Source organism: Xiphophorus hellerii, chromosome 10 (assembly GCF_003331165.1).
Source record: "Xiphophorus hellerii strain 12219 chromosome 10, Xiphophorus_hellerii-4.1, whole genome shotgun sequence".
NCBI classification, from domain to species: Eukaryota; Metazoa; Chordata; class Actinopteri; order Cyprinodontiformes; family Poeciliidae; genus Xiphophorus; species Xiphophorus hellerii.
Window position 1 is genome coordinate 24,001,027 of NC_045681.1, and position 17,345 is coordinate 24,018,371.

Below are 17,345 nucleotides of genomic sequence, written 5' to 3' on the forward strand. Positions count from 1 at the left end.
TGCCAAGATAATCATGCAACTCAACCGCACTTTCAGGAAAAGGAGACGGTTGATTGGTGGAGTAAATTCTACGCCTCAGTTGGAGACCAGGAGAAATGCGGCCCTTACACCAGGAAAGGCTACGACACCCTTAAAGTACGCAGACTTGATTTCTTCCCACACAAAATGATCCTGACCCTTCACAGCTCATTATGTGGCAAACAGAGTTACGTTTCTGGTTGCACAAGTCTTACATGTTGGTGCAAATTTTCAGGTGTATGACCGCGAGTTGGAGAATATCGACGATTTCAAAGGGTTGACCGACTTCTGCAACACGTTCAAACTGCAGCGAGGCAAGAACGAAAACGGGGACGAAGACCCCACCGTGGTCGGAGAGTTCAAGGTCCGTTTGGTACCAAAACATATTCAGAATGAAACACTGGTTAACTGCCAAAACATTGTCTAGGGTTTTTAACTGTTTTAGGGTCATGTTTATGAGCTGAATCCAAAAATCACATTGGTTTTGCTCGATCAGGTCAACTTTCTGGACTATTGAGCAACATGAGCATCAAAATGCAGGACTTGTTCTCACATCTGGATCGGTTTCCTGAGAATCTGATCAATGAGTGAAGAGCAGGAGGAGAGATTCCATCAGGACAGAAAAGAGACAGAGAATTTTACACAATGAAGACGAAATGTTCAATTCACATGTACTTACCCTTCTCAGTGTTTATTATTCAATTTACAGAAATCGAAGTTTGTAACATTAATTAATACACTCTGTTAGAAAATAATTTTTTTTCTCCTAAAATCTTTTTTTTGGATGAGAAATATGAACTGAAATTAACTGATGATGTCACAAAAATGTCATCAATTTAGTCAGAAGACCAGATTTCTCTAAATCAAATTAGAATAAAAACCTGACCTGACTGAGAAAAATAGATGTCATCTTTGGATTCAGCGGTACAAAATAGTCCTGATTCAGATGAAAAAAACAAACAACTTCCAAAAAATGGTTTTTGTAACCCAGTGAAATACTCCACCAAATTCAACACAAAGCTGAAAAAAATGCATAAAATGAACCTGGTTCAGTGTGGAATGTGTAGAAATTGTGCACAAAATACACCAGATAGACATTTTCATGCTTTGTGGCTCTACAAACCAGTTCAGGCGTTCCAGGTAGAAGTAACTCCGTCTCTTTCCACCATCTTGAAAAGAAATGGAGTTATGATGAGACATTGTGATGATGTTTCATCTCATTATCACAATGTCTTGGTTTATTAGGAGACACTTCAGTCATTTTTAACAATGTCAATCCTAAACGATTACTTTCAATGTTAAACATAACCAAAATGACAATTCTGAATTGGAAAACAAGGACAGCTGTCAGTCTGACGTATTGAACACATTTCAATGGAAAATAACATTTGGTATAATTTATACCAAATAACATTTGGTATAAATTCCATATCATTTTCACTTATATTATGAACAACATCATTATTTTATGGATTAACTTTATTGTTTTTTGTCTTTCCCCTCCTTTTTCTCTTATTTCTGTATTTCTCTTCCTTTCTCATCTAATTCCTGTATAAAATCTAACAAACTCTACTTAAAGGAACTTTTTAACTATTAATTGATCCATTGTATGTTTGATTACCTGACTCTTATTGATTTATTCTTATCATTATTATGACTTGATTGATGTTTTCATTTCTTTACACACTCATAATGTCAGTGTTAATTCATTCAGTCCACCACCAATGCTTACACATGCCTACATGCACACACACACACACACACACACAGCAGAACGTGGAAGTATGTCTTATACAACACAGTATGATATACTGTACATAGCAACTGTACATTTGTGAAAAAGAAAAAAAATACTGTGGGTGAATGAATGAATATTGATGACGGGGTGTGTGTGTGTGTGTGTGTGTGTATGTGCGGGGGACCATTTTACTGACATATACTAAGTTGTGGGGACACAATGCTCCTTGTGGGGGCCAAAGCCTGGTCCCCACCAGGGGAAACGCTGTTTTTGGGTCAGGGGTCAGATTTAGGACTAAGGTGTGAATTGAGTTTTGGTTAGGGTTAGGGTTAGGTATGTAATGGGTAGGGTTAGGGTAAGGTTTAGGTTTAGGCTGTAGAAATGAAAAGAAGTCAATGGAAAGTTCCTGCAAAGATAGCTGCGCAAACATGTGTGAGCTCATCTGTGTTTCCCTGTTCCTACCACTAGGGGGCGTTCAAAGTGTACCCCCTGCCAGATGACCCCAGCGTTGCTGCCCCGCCCCGGCAGTTCCGTGAGCTGCCGGAAAGCGGACCCCAGGAGTGTCTGGTCAGGATTTATGTGGTTCGGGCAATTGACCTGCAGCCTAAAGACAACAACGGCAGAGTGAGAATGGAGCTGTAGTGAAAACCAAAAAATCCTCCTTATGCTCATGGTTTCCTCTGCTTTAACTTGGTTTGTCTTTTCAGTGTGACCCGTACATTAAAATATCAGTGGGCCGAAACACAGTGGATGACAGAGATAACTACCTGCCCAACATCCTAAACCCTGTGTTTGGAAGGTGAATCTACTCGGCCTTGTTGTTCATCGTTCCCCCAGTGTCACGCTGAGCATTTTCCACCCTTCCTCTTGTTCAGGATGTTTGAGATGACATGTTTCCTGCCTCAAGACAAGGACCTGAAAATTGCCGTGTACGACTACGATCTCCTGACTCGTGACGAAAAGGTCGGCGAGACGGTCATCGACCTCGAGAACCGCTTCATGTCTCGATACAACTCCTACTGCGGCCTTCCTCAGACCTACTGCATGTGAGCAAACCGGCGGCCCGCTCGATTCTATCATCTCCACATGCAGTGAAACGTCTGAAGAGGTTTTATGGACAGGGATGAAATATGATTCTGTGTCATCGAAGCTCTGGCATCAACCAGTGGCGGGATCAGCTGAAGCCGTCTCAGATCCTGGAGAACCTGGCCCGACTGAAAGGCCTGTCCAAGCCCAGGACGGAGGACAATGGCACGTCGCTTACATTCAACGGAAAAGATTACACGTTGGCTCAGTTTGGTAAGAGATTAAAACGATGTAAGAACGGGTCGCTTGTTTCAACCAAGTTATATGAAACTCTGTTTTGTCTTAAAGAAAGCAACACGGAAATTCACCAGCACCTGGGCCCGCCGCTAGAACGCCTCTGTCTGCATGTCCTCAGAACACAGGGACTGGTTCCTGAACACGTGGAGACCAGGACCCTCTACAGCTCCTTCCAGCCAAATCTGTCTCAGGTTAGACATCAGTTACCCAGCAGTCCAATCATGCATGGCTTTTAAAGTTGTTTGATTAGTAAAAATCTGAAACGTTTTTACTCCATTTATTTTCAGGTATGACTACCTTGACAAAATAAAATCTGAATATATGGTCAAATTAGTGTTTATGTTATACTGATTACATTATGTGTTGGTTAAAGGGAAAGCTTCAGATGTGGGTAGATGTCTTCCCCAAAAGCATCGGGCTCCCTGGTCCTCCCTTTGACATCACACCCCGCAAACCCAAAAAGTAAGTCGGCAATGTTTCTGTCCCGTTGAACGTGCAACGATGCCGCCGAGCTGACCTGACCTTACGACCTGTGCCGATGTTCAGGTTCTTCCTGCGAGCGGTCATCTGGAACACCACCGACGTCACTCTGGATGAAACCAGCATCACGGGAGAGAACATGAGCGATATCTACGTGAAAGGGTAGGCTACAGTCAGTTCTTCAACAACAAGAAGCGACTTTACAAATGGAACAAAGTCACAGAGGCTAAAGTATGTACTGAAGCCTTCCAATAATGGATGTTGAAGGTTTCAGAATTAATTTGAACTTGTTGAGGTCGAGTACCTGTTGGTGACCATAGCTGACCAAAGCTTCTTCCTGGTACATCAAAAATCATTTGGTTGACATTGAGTCTGACAAAGGGGAATGTCGATGAACCTTAAAGATAAAGGGACAAGACTTGTAGTAAGATTACGTTGTCGTAATCTTGAACAACCAAATGGTCACCCTCTGATGAAAGAAAAGTGGTTAGGATGTTCAGGAACCACTGAGCATCCAGCCTGTATTGAACTGGAAACTGATGGAATACCAGTGTCACCACCCACTGCCTGCTTCACATCTGGACTGGGAGAATGCTGAGCTGCTCAAAAATCTAAACCTTTAAGTTCTGCTGAAATATTCAACTATTACAAACTACCTTTATGGTCAGATCAGATGAAGATTGACCTGTTTGGCCACAGCGATGAGAGGAAGTTAAGATTAGGCTTTTTAAATGTAGAATCATGCAGAGGGTTTGCTTAGCTTCATTATTCAATCCATGAAATGGATTGAATAATGAATGGGGAAGATGACCTCATAATTGTTGAACTTCACCTCAGATCACAAGTTAAAAAGTAAAAGCAGTTGGGTGTTCCAACAGAAAGAACAAAACATCTTATGGAGTTTCTGGAACAGCTTTAAAAATAACCTCAGTTCAGTTTAACTCCGACCCCAACCCTATTGACTCTTGTTGATGGCAACAGAAAGCTTGTTGTCAAGGTGTTGCTCACACAGTGGCATTTAATCAACTACTATGTACTTTTGAGACTGAATGTAGAATTCTCATCCACAATTCTTCAATTGTGATTGAGAAAAACTTCCTTGGTAAATTCAAACCTGTTGGCCTGGTTGTGTGGTATTTCTGTAAGGGTTGGTTGTTGTCCAATCAAGGCATCAAAGGACATTCATGAGTGTACAAATTCTGTCATTCTCTGTGGCAGCTGGATGCCGGGCATGGAGGAGGACAAACAGAAGACTGACGTCCACTACAGGTCTCTGGATGGAGACGGAAACTTTAACTGGCGGTTTGTCTTTGGCTTTGACTACCTGCCAGCTGAACAGCTCTGCCTCGTTTCCAAGAAGGTAAGGTGTGTTTAAGGTTTTCGTAAAGTGGACTGGCTTTGTTGAATGAATGTAACCATGTGTGTATTCGTTCTGCATCAGGAACACTTTTGGAGTCTTGACAATACAGAGTTCAGGATTCCTCCCAAGATGCTGCTTCAGATATGGGATAACGACAAGTTCTCATTGGACGATTACTTGGGTAAAGGCCCAAAACTGCACCTTGTGTCACACAGTTTTTACATTCATAACTGTGGAAACTACAAAACTTGTTGACCCTTGTTTTCAGGCACGCTGGAGCTGGATTTACGCAAGCTGGTCCCTCCTGCCAAAACTCCAGAGAAATGCTCCCTGAACATGATGGACAATCTGGAAATTGTAACGCCAGACAAACCGACGACTGCCAAGTCTCTGTTTGCTCAGCAGTCAGTCAGAGGCTGGTGGCCTTGCTCCATCGAACAGGACGGGAAGAGAGTACTGGGTGTAAGCATACAGTGTTCCTTTTTTAACAAAACCCTTCCTTATTGCATTGTAAGACAAATTTCTGAGGAGTTTGATTGAAGAATAAAGATAAATCCTTGAGGTGTAACTCTAACCGTACGGGTAAAAAGAGGACCAGTAAGGTTTGTAGAGCAGTTTTGATGAGAATCTGTGGACAGACTGGTTCAAACCGAGTCCTTGTTCACTTTTTCGTCTCGGCAGGGTAAAGTGGAGATGACGCTGGAGATTGTGAGTGAAGCAGAAGCAGACGAGAGACCTGCAGGAAAAGGACGGGACGAACCCAACATGAACCCAAAGCTAGACTTTCCTAAGTAAGATGGCGCCGAACCAAACTGTACAGAACGGGATGGGTTTCAGTTCAGCTGAACAAACGCTGCTTTATCCCCTCACCAGCCGTCCAGAAACCTCTTTCTTCTGGTTCACTAACCCCTGCAAGACCATGAAGTTCATTGTATGGAGAAGGTTCAAGTGGGTGTTCCTTGGACTCATCATCCTCATCATCGTCGTGCTCTTCATCGCCATCCTGCTGTACTCTTTACCAGTAAGAGCAAATTACATAACATGAAAGTATATGTCCTTTAATAATCACACCATTTGCTTTTTTGGTAATTTTATTCTTAATGTGTATATATTCAGTGAGTTTTACCCAAACTAGTTCAACCAAATCTGTTTTTAATAATTTGTTAAACTAAATACAGCAAAGGCTTTCACATAGATGTATGACTGAGTTTCGACATCAAATTATAAGCGTAGAATATGGCAAACATGCATATTCATAACCTGCAAAAAAATATGCAAAGTTTTTCAATTAAAATACAGCATGATTAGTTTATTAATCACCGCAGATATTTCTGTTTTTCCTTTAATCTGGTTGCCTTTTACTTTTGACTTGGCAATTTTGACCCACATGACAAAGTTTGGACATTTGATCCAAGTTCAGCATCAGCACTACAGCAGGGTTTGCAGTGAGGTTACAGTGATATCTAATTCGACCTGAATGTCTTTCTACATGTCTTTATGAAAAATGCTCCAAATAATATAGTCCAGGTACCGGAGCAGCGCTGACTCGTCTCAACTCCTCTGTTGCAGAACTACATCTCCATGAAGATCGTGAAGCCGCTCCAGTGACAACGGATCGCACCGACTGGACACTCAGCCAAACTAAACAGGATTTGCCTTTATTTTCACAGCTGACGGTGTTTTATTATTGAGGCGGGTGTTTTTGCATATTTGCACTGTTGCCATAATAAATGTGTATTTTATGTAGACAGCTTCAAGGCGACAACCATGGGACACTGTTGACATTTCACGCTGCCATGCAGCCTAAAAGCACAGGTGGTTGAACCGTTTTAATGTCCGTTGTAAGGTCATGCAGTCTGAACACGGGTTCTGGTTCTACGTTGGTATGGGGACAATTTTATCCACACGGTCACTGAGACGGATTTAAGACGTTCATCGCAAGTCATCCTTTCCTGATTTGTCTCCTTAATGTTATTGTGCCAAACCGTTCTGTCATGTCTGTCCTGTTTTTAAGTGGAATATTAAACATGTTTTACATTGAAGTTAAATATTTCCAGAGGATTTGTTTGAATGAGTCACCAGTGGCGTTTGCTGCTGTAGCACATCACTTTCATATGAATGGAAAACAATGTTGGAGGAAAAATACAATAAAGACTCAAAAGTTTCAAATAAAATCTAGATTTATTGTGCAAATATGACAGCAGAAGAGAAAATTCCATCTGTATGAGGTTTGTTCTTCAGGATTTCTTTCATTATATTATGATGAAATATTTGAGGCTGAACACTGGAGAGGATTTCAACCACTAACAGTTATGGACATGTTAACAATGACAGTAAAATTAAGCAGCTTGTTTAACTCTATGATTTATTATGTCTGCAAACAGATATGGGAAACTAATAAAGGAGTTCAATGACAAACTGGTTAATACAGTTTCAAATTTTAAGTCCCAAAGATGCATGTTCATTAAAATTCAACTTAATCTATTAAAATACTCATTCAGCATAGAGGTTTATGAAATGTGGCTGATGTATTAAGTTTTTTTTTTCTTTTTCATATTGTGGTTCTCTCATATCTCATTGCATAACATTAAAACAATCTTGGTTTTTAATGTTATGTTTCACATGGAGGTAAAATATGCAAAAGCAGCTCAGACGGTGCACCGTGAAAACAGTTTAATTTAAACGGAGGCTGCATTTCTATTCTGAATCATCATCCTGTATTTCACATGGCTATAGGAGCCACCTGTCAGTATTCCACATACAAATATGTACATCATTAGAAAAGTGCTCCAGTATTTAAAAAAAAAAATTAACATCTACATACAGAAATAGACAAACTGGCATCTCTGGTAAAGATGTGTACAAACCTCTAATATAAACTCATCATATATTGCAGAATATCACTAAAATTAATCTAATACTGGACAAACTTTATTCAGCATGGAAGAATGTCCACAATAACAAAATAACTAATACAAAAAACGCAACACATTTCATTTCTCTGACTTTTCAAGAAATGTCTAATTCATGACTTCTAGTTTTTATGGGTGTAAATGGTGACAAAAATCCCAAACTGTCACAGAGCTGCAGTATGCTGTGGCATCTTGTGGTCACCGTAGCAACCCCTAACAATACAAATGTCTGCATGCCAAGCTAACGTGTAGCTTTAGCTGTATCCATGTCCAGGCTGTTACCACCTCAGTACGGTGAGAGACCTGTGATGCTGAGGGCAAAGCATCCTTTGCCTGCCATCATGAACGCTTAGAAATACAACTTTCACATTTTAAATAGAATCATGGTCAACTCTACCAGAAAACTGCAAATGGGCCATCAGGGGTGAATGAGTGACTAAACAGGTTGAACCTTCTCTCTGGGTCAGGCCAAGCCTCAGAATGAAATCTGATAGAACAGCTGTGAGAATCTAGAGAAACAGTGTGAACACCCTGTAGGCTCTAAACATGTTTCAACAGAACAGGTGCCAGCAGTTGTGCCAGTTATTTTGTAAACTGTTTATGTATAAATTTGCTCCTAAATAAAGATCAGACTTTTCTAAATGTTCTACTAAGCATGCCACTGCAATAATGTGACTTTATTTTAACGTTCTGTACACATCTTTTTCTGGGGTTTAAAGTCGTTGCGGAGTTGCGGTTCCCTCCAGGGGGCGCTCTCTGCTGCAGGCTTTACTCTTCCTCTGAGCTGTGATGTTTGCAGTGCTGCCTCAGGAAAGCCTCCACCTCCTCTCTGCGTGCCAGACTGTTGGCTTTGCCTTGGAAACGCCCGCTCTTCCCCGCCCCTTTTCCCTGAAGCATCTCCAAAATCCTGAAGAGAACAAAGGCGTCTTCAACAGCTCTTTTAAAAAAAAAAAATACAATGGTAACATGTCAGAATCTCCTCCTACCGTGGACCTAATTCGGTAACTTGTCCACTGGGTCCAGCGAGGAGAAACAAACCGGCTCCCTTTTCCTCTCCAACAGTGAGGAAAACCAGAGTTTCCTTCAGGCAAATAAAACGATTACTCCAGGATTATCAGGCAGGGCTGAAGCAGACAGGTGGAGGTCTTACCTCTGTGTTTATTTCATTGGCGATGATGTTCATGAACTCATTGTCACCTTCTTTTCTGTAGTTAGAGGAAGATTCCAATTATTGAAATTTCTAATGCATTGCAAAGGTTTTTATTCATCCCCCAAAGTTTGCACATTTCCCCATGTTACAACTGCAAACTAGGGATGCACTGATTAAAAAAACAAACAAAAATCCCCAAAACGATAAATTGGGTCAATAACATTGCTATTATGGGCTGATAACCGATATTTACTGAGATATTTCTATGCCTTTTTAACATTGAAATATTAATCCACTGTGAAGCCTTCTGAGTAAGCCTGTCGCAATGAGCAGTAATCTGATTGCATGATAAATTGAAATTAGTGCAATAATGTGATGTTGCCCTTTAATATTTTTGTAAAGCTGCCATTTTGGAAAATGCTGCAATGTTTGGTGCAAAGTAGTTTGTCAATTTTGTTTAGGGATGAAATAATCCATTTTATTTATTGTTTTGGTATATCTAAAATGTCGGGTTCCTGTGTTAAAGGTACTTTTGAAATTACAATTTGTTGACCTTTGAGAGGCTGTACTTGCATTTTGCCATTAGCATTAGATTAATTGAAAATGGTCTCAAAATGCCATATTATCATTTATTGCAATTTATCATCCAGCAAAACTTATGACAGGCCTCCATCTGAGCTGGAGCTACACACAGGGACAAGCCCCGCCCCCTCCTGAAACAAACAGCAACAAGATGGTAATAAACATAGGTTGTTATCAACACAGTTCTACTCATCAGGCCGATGTGGATGTGGATGCTGATATATCGTGAATCCCGACTTCAAACCTCAACTTTTCTTTTTTCAGTTCTCTTTATTCTTTTCAACTTTACACAGTGATGCAATATTAAGTGAGTCCATCACATAAAATCCCCCCATTAATCCTTATTTTCTGATTGTAATGAATAGTTTTCTATGTTGACCGCTTATCTTACTTGTGAAAGCTGAAGAAGTTTCCTCTGTGAGGGTTGTTCTTAAAGTCCCGAGCAATAAGCACGGCCATGTCCCGCAGCAGACTCAGGTTGCTCTGGAAACACATTTCGATAGGTTGGATAAAAACTCAGGGCTGCAGCTTCAGATAGAAGCTGAACTCCTTCTACCTTCTGTAGCATCTTGACAGACTTCTGGATCTTCTCCACGGCCTCGACGTGCTCGTCTGGACCCGTCCTGTGGAGTCATGACCAAGACGATGTTTTCATCTCTGAGCTTTGCATTGCATTGTGTTCCTCACACATGTCAGTTTGAACCTACTTCAGGAGAGAGACCAGCGATCGCTCTGTGCTGTAGCTCTTCTCCGCGTACTTCAGGACTCTGTTCCCTGTAAGGAAGATGAGGTTGGTTTTGTTTTTCTTTCCCTTCTCTGTTCCCAGCAGCTTTATGACCTGAGAGGAAAAAATCAGGAGAGAAGTTGTTTTTATCGTAACCACCTCAGCTGATGTCTGTGTTCTTAGTGATGGGAGTCACCTGTAAGTGGCTGAGGTTGGTCACATGGGTTCCACAGCACATGTTGGCATCAATGCCCTCCATGTCGATGATTCGAATAGGCCCTGCATGGTCATCTGGCAGCCCCCGACTCCTCACCTGCCTCGCACAAACACCATGGTCATGTTTCAATCACTGATTGAGGAGCTCAGTATCTGCTGCTGTGTTTCCATTACTACTGCGCACAAATCTGTCTATATTCTGCTAATGTAAAAAAACTATTTCACAACTGCAGTGTTTTTATTAAATGAGAAATGAAATTAAAATCACGTGAATGAGCTTGTTCATGCGATACGTCATTACGTCCGTTCCCGCTGTGGTTTTTAAACAGTAACACATTCATATTTCAGGCATAAGATGAGGCGTTGGCGTCTTACTCAGGTGATGGAGCGACAAGCCCCGCCTACTTGGGAGCGGTTATGTATGCGGTGTTTTGGAGAAATTATAGTCAGCAATTTTACAGAAGAGTTTTGGATTCAACATGTTCAAATACGCAACAACTTTTGATGAGCTGTGATGCTGTGAGAGCTCTGGTGGAGCCAGCTGAACATTGAAAAAACAAAAACTATCATCCTACTACTACTTCCTGTTGTCTTCATCGTTTTTGCCAGTAGTAACATCCGGCTATTGTTGTGAAAAGTGTTTCTATTGCAGTTTGTAAAATCCATCTATTTTGATATGACCACTTTACCACTTAAGCCTTGTGCAAAAACTTAACAAAAATGTGTGTTGGCGTGTTTCCATTAAGCAAATTCATTTTTGTAAACATGTGTGTGTAAGTGTGTGTGTGCGCACTTTCTCCACAGCAGGGTCGCTTAAATCAAGGAGTAGAACATTGACGGGAATCCCAGCTCGAATCTTCTCATTCACGGCTTCTTCCAGTTCCTGAAGCTGCGCGGCTTTAACTGATGGAGTGTCCAGTTCAATTGTGCTTCTGTGACGGCCCAAGTCCCTGAAGAGAGGGAGGGGGAAATGACATCAGACCAGGGAAATGCTCAGGTCTCTATCGACAGTGAAACTGATCCGATGATGTACCAGGAAGTGGTCTTGTATCCAAACATTGCATCTGCCAGGGCTGTGATTAAATGCTGGCCTAAGGAAGAAGAAAACTATATCTTAGAACATTTTATTTTTTCACGTTACACTCTCGACTCACTGTATGTCTTCAGGGACAAATAAACAAATATGAAAATCTGACATCCAATCACGCCCAGCTTCCTCATCCATTCTTTTCATCAGCCCAGTGACAACGCTACATTCACATGATGAATCTACAGTAACTCATGCCTCTTACACATGGGCTCTGGGTTATCTTTAAGTGTGCTCCTATTTTTGTCTTTTGCTAAATGGCTCTCTCTGTCAGGACTGGACTTCCTCCCTGACTTGTCTGCTGTGCTGCCCGGTCTCCATGATGCTGCATTGTTCTCTAACAAACCTCTGAGGCCACAAACAGAACAGCTGGATTTATGCTGAGAATAATTTGGACACAAGTGGACTTTGTTCTCCAATTAAAGGACTTCTGAACACAACCGGTAGCCCTGGATGTTATTCATAGGTATCAGAATAAAATCGGTTAAATCCAAATTTGCGCCAATCTTTTCAGATTTTCATTTGTAGTGAAATTGAAAAACCACGTGTCATTTTCCTTCCATTTAACATCTACGCACTATTTTGGTGTTGACCTATTACATAGCACCCTAATAACATACCTGGATGTTTGTGATTGTGACAAACGGAGAAGAATGCACACATTCTTGGAAAGCATTTGTATTTCAGGGCAGTTAAAACACTGCCGTTTGATCCTCCTCTTCCTCACCTGAGTGTTGCTGCATGTGATCAAACCTCCTCTCCCAGTCTACAGTCACGCGCACCTCCTGACGCACCTCCACAGGTGAGGTCACGAAGTGGACTGCATCCGGTCCCTGCCTGGTCACTCTTAAAACTGGAACCTCTCCAATCAGACCATGGTCGTCTGGCTGTGAGAGCATCAAGAAAATAGCGTCACATACACGCACACACACTTTCAGTGGTGGAACAAGCTTAATGATGAACGCGCTTACTTGGCCTCCTCCCTCAGGGAATAAGATTGTATCTTGGAGCAGGACATTAAAACCTTTAAGGGTTTCTTTCTTTCCATTCACTTCTTGTTTTAGTTCCGCAGGACAGCAGGATACTACAGAGGTGACAAACTGAAAGCGAATGAATGGAAATGGGTCAGCCAGCAACGCTTTTCTATTGTTGTATGGCAATGTTGCGATTGATTTAAGAGCAACACAGTGAGTAAATGCTATGCACAATGAATATAAACACACAATTCAAAGCTCAAAATAGACAAAAACTTTAATTCTTGAAAATAAAAGTGAAGTTAGCTTTAGCTATAGTAGTTTAGCAGCCATGCTAGTAGATCCAGCAGGATTTAAAGGTTACGTTTCCGGGATGCTTAGTTTAGTTTCCGCTTTAGAGACTCGTACCTCTTTCATATAACAGTCTCTCTGACACTGGAAAGCCATTCTGGGCTGTTTAAGAGGCGAAACCCGAGTCTGAAAGTGGTGTAGACTCGTTTAAACTTATCCAACGCAAAGCTGTCAGTGAAGCACGGGTAGCAATGTAGTCCAAACTTAACAACTTCGGGTTTTCCTCTTTCGTCGGGCATCCCTTAAAGGGGCCATACGCATCATTGGCTGGCACCCAGTTGAACTCTTCCTTTATCTATTTGCTTAGTTCGAAACAATACATCAGTGTCTGTCTGTTCAGTTACACTCAAGAATACTTGTATTGTAGAACCCCAGAGGTAAATTAAAAAGTAACTCATATCACATAATTTAATGTTCTTTATCCTCAATGTTCTTCATTTTATAAAAAAGTATTTCTCTGTACCATCATCTCCAGATGTTTCACAGTAGTTCCCAGAACAGAACCAACCTTCTTTAGTAGCTTTTTGAGCTGTGAGTTCCTGGATCTGATACTGCGGCCCCAACAGAATGTTAGAAAAGATTACAACAGATTTAGGGAAGATAAGCAGCATTTTGTTAACAGGTCACTGTTGAAAATGAGAACTTTGACCTCAATCACTTTAACTCACAGGTGTCAAACTCCAGTCCTCAAGGTTCACTGTCCTGCAGTTTTTAGATGTGCCACAGGTACAAAACACTGGAATGAAATGACTTAATTACCTCCTCCTAGTGTAGATCAGTTCTCCAGAGCCTTAATGACCTAATTATTCTATTCAGGTGGTGCAGCAGAGGCACATCTAAAAGTTGCAGGACAGCGGCCCTTGAGGACAGCGGCCCTTGAGGACTGGAGTTTGACACCCCTGCAACTGGTTAAAAAAAAAAAAACACTGAAGGATTCCTCAAACTCTGCTCTGTCTCTCTGGTGTCAAGTTCAGTCTGTTGTCCAGGTGAACACCAAGGTGTTTATACTTCCCAACTACAACCACGATTGATAATAGTATTTGCTCTAACTCTGTTTCTATTGAAATCTACAGTAGATGATAGTAGTCTGACTTGTATTGGACATCTGTCCAGAGTGAAAAGGAACAGTGGAAGTACAGAGCCCTGTGGTGCTCCTGTGCTGCTGACCTGCTGCTGAGACAGTTTTTCAGTATCAGATTTTGGTCTCATTGTCATCAAAAATGTATATTAAGAGCTACTAAACCAAATGCAATATAGCATAACACATTATCAGTATGTCAAGATTCATAAATAAATACAGCATTACCATCTTTGCATGTTTTGTGATAGTTTTTTTCTTTCCATATCTACTGATTGCAAATTGTTTCTATTATTAAATCTGACTATGAATGTTTTTTTTTTCTTCAGGTATCCTATATAAAGCTAAACTATTCCTCTTGAATACCTTTAATGCTGAATACTTTCAATGCTGCCACTTGCTGGAGTTAACAAAAATGCCAGACTTTCCATCTGTCTCCATCACCTTTTTCAACGTGTCAACTTTACCTGTTGACTGTTCATTTTTAAAATATAACCGAAAATACAGACAGAACATTAACGTCATACACCATAATACACAAATAAGCACATGTGGAATAGATTAATATTTATTAAAAAAAGCATGTAACAATTTTATCTCACAATTCTCACAAGCTTTAGCACAGTATTTAAAAATCCAGGGCTGTATAGGAAAATCTGTCTCCAAAAACCTTCCTGAAGAGTTAGTCAGACTGCAAGAGAAGAAAATAGATATATGTCTGAATACATATTCATTAGAATAATGATCATTTTTCCATATTACATAATGAAAGCTGCCAGATTCCTCTGCTTACATCACTGAGGTCCCCCATGTCCGGTACGGCTCCTTTGTTTTCACTGGCCATTTCTTGAATCATCTGACAAAGAAAAAAAAAAACATGCCCAGAAATTTAATCATGCATATGTTGCATAATTGTAATATACCTTTGAATCTTTTCACATTTCATCATGCACTGTAAAAAAAAATTATTTCAAATAATTTAAAAAATATATTGAAAAGTCTGTGAGCAGGAAACGCTTCACATCCCTCTCTGATGGTGTGCCCTCTGAGCACACAATCATTATTCAATAAAATGTGGGGATGGCTTTATGCTTTGGTTATGTTTTTCCTTTGCAGAGACAGAGAAGCTGGTCAGAGTGGAGGGAAGACGGAGCTAAAGACACGGCGAAAATCTGTTGCTTACTGTATGTTGAGACTGGGGCGGATATTCACCTTCCAGCAGGAAAAACAACCCGACATGCAGCTACAGCTAGACGGAAGGGTTTAGGTTTAAACATATTCTCATACTAGTGTGGCTTTTTCCAAGTTCAGACGCAAATCCATTACAGAAGATTTGAAATGTCATGTTCAGATGTCAGATTTTCCAAACGAACTGAGCTTGAACTAACCCGCTAAGAAGTTGCAGTTCTAATTGCAGTAAAAATATGGTTCTGAAAAATGCTTGGGCTGAATCAAAATACACGCTACATGCAAAATTTTGATAAGTAAAAATAAATAAGTAAATGAAAATGATGTGTCATTTCCTTCCATTTTAGAAACCTGCACCAGTCTTTGCTGGTTTATTGCAGGTTTCAGCAACCTTTATAACCCACAGAGCAAGTTTGGAGCTTTTAATAAACTGCATGATCATTTTGTTCTTAATAAACAAAATGATCTGTAGTCATATGTGAGACGTTTTCAGTTTTATGGACACCTACTATATAAATAGCTTATGTTTTACAGTTAAATTAATTAAATAGAGCTGCAGGGTGCAGAGGCCTGGTCAGCTGCATAAAAACCTAATGAAATTCAACAGGATTCTGTGTTGCAACGCAGCAACATGTGAAAACAGCTTAAGCAGTGCAGAGTGTGGGGCCCACTCACATCCATGTATTGGTCGTACTCTGCCTTTCCCTCATCTTCCTCATGCTCCCAGTCTCTCCAGTTATCAAAGTCTACAGAAATCCAGCTGGGCTGCAGGAGGAGCAACAACATATTGTTAAACACACAACTCAACAATACAAAGAAGTCACACCAATTAAATTTGTGCGAGATGAGAGCTTTTTACTGCTGCTACCTTTGCAGGGTCCTTCTGGACGCGAGGCCATGCAACATCTGGTTTCATCTTTCTGAGCAAGACGTGGATGGTGCGTTCATGCACTGTCTCTCTGGAGTCCTTGTAAGTGTTGAAACCATTTCCAGGTCTACATTTAATGTCGTATTTCACACATAAGTTAATAAACACAAGAAGTTTCAAAAAGTGAATCCTTACATGGATTTGGACTTTGTCATAAAAGTGTAGTTCATTGTAGAAGACGTCATCTGTGTCATTTTTGCAGCTGTTTAACAGATAGAAGTTTAGTCAGACGAAAACCGTGTGCAGTTATCAGCAGAGTAAATTACACAAACCCACCACAAAATCATTTTGTCTGGCTGGATGTCCACTTGGACACCTGTCGGCTTTTGAACAGCAAAGTTGATGGTGACGTATTTCTTTCTGTCGAACCACAGCGCATGTGCCGGCTGACTGTTGAGACACAGAGTCAGTGGTGATTTGTTTGATTGGTGTGAAGATTCAAACCTGAAAGCTCAAAGCAAAGGTTCACGCGTGAGCAGCTTCTTCCTACTGCACACTAACAGAAAACCAACACCTACCTTACTTCTGGTCTTACAATCTTTGGTTTGTTCATTCTGATTCCTGGAAAAATTTAAAGAGCAGCTACTTCTTTTATTTCTTTAAATCGCAGAAAAGTAAAAGGCTTTACTTTTCTCTAGTGTCACGCTGTACGCTCTAATACAATGACCAGGCCCAAGAAGCTATAAATAGAGCAATATCAGCTGCTGGGAGTGAGACCGCCCACAGCCCCCTCTCTGCCCTTTATAGGCTGCCTGTGGAACACTCCGGAAGGCAAAAGCAGTTTCTGGGTTCTACAACACTCCACTCAACCCCCATCTAATCCCCCACTACTCCCTGAAACACCCAACTGGGCAGAGGGGTTGGGAGATTTAGGCCAAAAATAACAAAAACAGTTAAACTCTTACATTTTACTTTACTTTTGTTGCTAAAAGGATTGTTCAGAACATCTAATGTGATTTTTTGTTAAGATATTGTACACTTGATAGTCATTTGACATATGATTGTACTAGTTAAAATCTACAAAGGAAACTATCTTGCCATCTTAATTTGGATAAAAATCCAGATGATTTGATTCTGGAGGATGAAGAAAGTGGCTTTTCAGAAAAAAATCAAGCCCAAAAAGCGGTCTGCTAAAATCTTTAACTCCAAGTCCAAAAACGCCATAGCAGTTCATATGAATGATCTTTTATGAACCTTCAAACCATCGTCTGATTCGCATTTGGTGGTTATTTGCAA

General features: G+C 40.7%; 3 protein-coding genes across 8 annotated transcripts in view; 1 reads left to right on the top strand and 2 right to left on the bottom strand.

Annotated features, from left to right (window-relative positions):
• The window catches only part of LOC116726603 (myoferlin), a 39,371-nt gene extending 32,404 nt beyond the window's left edge, over positions 1-6,967 (top strand). For all 6 annotated transcript variants that reach the window (XM_032573376.1, XM_032573378.1, XM_032573379.1 and 3 more), the window contains 15 exons: positions 37-135; positions 254-382; positions 2,225-2,380; positions 2,464-2,555; positions 2,632-2,802; positions 2,907-3,055; positions 3,131-3,270; positions 3,453-3,541; positions 3,626-3,721; positions 4,778-4,919; positions 5,001-5,100; positions 5,188-5,381; positions 5,601-5,710; positions 5,793-5,940; positions 6,489-6,967. In XM_032573376.1, the coding sequence (XP_032429267.1) occupies positions 37-135; positions 254-382; positions 2,225-2,380; positions 2,464-2,555; positions 2,632-2,802; positions 2,907-3,055; positions 3,131-3,270; positions 3,453-3,541; positions 3,626-3,721; positions 4,778-4,919; positions 5,001-5,100; positions 5,188-5,381; positions 5,601-5,710; positions 5,793-5,940; positions 6,489-6,527 (1,854 nt within the window). In that variant the 3' untranslated portion in view covers positions 6,528-6,967. The remainder of the gene's footprint in view (positions 1-36; positions 136-253; positions 383-2,224; positions 2,381-2,463; positions 2,556-2,631; positions 2,803-2,906; positions 3,056-3,130; positions 3,271-3,452; positions 3,542-3,625; positions 3,722-4,777; positions 4,920-5,000; positions 5,101-5,187; positions 5,382-5,600; positions 5,711-5,792; positions 5,941-6,488) is intronic.
• Positions 6,968-7,266: 299 nt separating this feature from the next.
• On the bottom strand, positions 7,267-13,116 carry aarsd1 (alanyl-tRNA synthetase domain containing 1). The gene is made up of 12 exons (XM_032573383.1): positions 12,973-13,116; positions 12,562-12,690; positions 12,318-12,477; positions 11,537-11,594; positions 11,297-11,453; positions 10,484-10,600; positions 10,271-10,401; positions 10,120-10,186; positions 9,955-10,046; positions 8,982-9,036; positions 8,818-8,912; positions 7,267-8,738 (listed from the first exon to the last, which is right to left on the bottom strand). Exons 1-12 carry the CDS (start codon positions 13,009-13,011, stop codon positions 8,600-8,602), a joined length of 1,239 nt encoding a protein of 412 aa, XP_032429274.1. The 5' UTR covers positions 13,012-13,116; the 3' UTR covers positions 7,267-8,599.
• Positions 13,117-14,540: 1,424 nt separating this feature from the next.
• Positions 14,541-16,813, bottom strand: ptges3l (prostaglandin E synthase 3 like). Its single transcript, XM_032573384.1, has 7 exons — positions 16,628-16,813; positions 16,386-16,499; positions 16,245-16,311; positions 16,050-16,148; positions 15,857-15,946; positions 14,787-14,849; positions 14,541-14,684 (listed from the first exon to the last, which is right to left on the bottom strand). Exons 1-7 carry the CDS (start codon positions 16,660-16,662, stop codon positions 14,676-14,678), a joined length of 477 nt encoding a protein of 158 aa, XP_032429275.1. The 5' UTR covers positions 16,663-16,813; the 3' UTR covers positions 14,541-14,675.
• Positions 16,814-17,345: the final 532 nt, after the last annotated feature.

Coding starts and splice junctions, on each gene's coding strand:
- aarsd1 (XM_032573383.1), bottom strand. CDS start 13,011: ATGGCTTTCCAGTGTCAGAGAGACTGTTATATGAAAGAG. Junction 11,595..12,317: donor TCACATGCAGCAACACTCAG/GTGAGGAAGAGG, acceptor CTTCTTCCTTAG/GCCAGCATTTAATCACAGCC. Junction 8,913..8,981: donor CCAATGAAATAAACACAGAG/GTAAGACCTCCA, acceptor ATTTGCCTGAAG/GAAACTCTGGTTTTCCTCAC.
- ptges3l (XM_032573384.1), bottom strand. CDS start 16,662: ATGAACAAACCAAAGATTGTAAGACCAGAAGTAAG. Junction 16,312..16,385: donor CCAGACAAAATGATTTTGTG/GTGGGTTTGTGT, acceptor TCTGTTAAACAG/CTGCAAAAATGACACAGATG. Junction 15,947..16,049: donor TCCAGAAGGACCCTGCAAAG/GTAGCAGCAGTA, acceptor CTCCTCCTGCAG/CCCAGCTGGATTTCTGTAGA.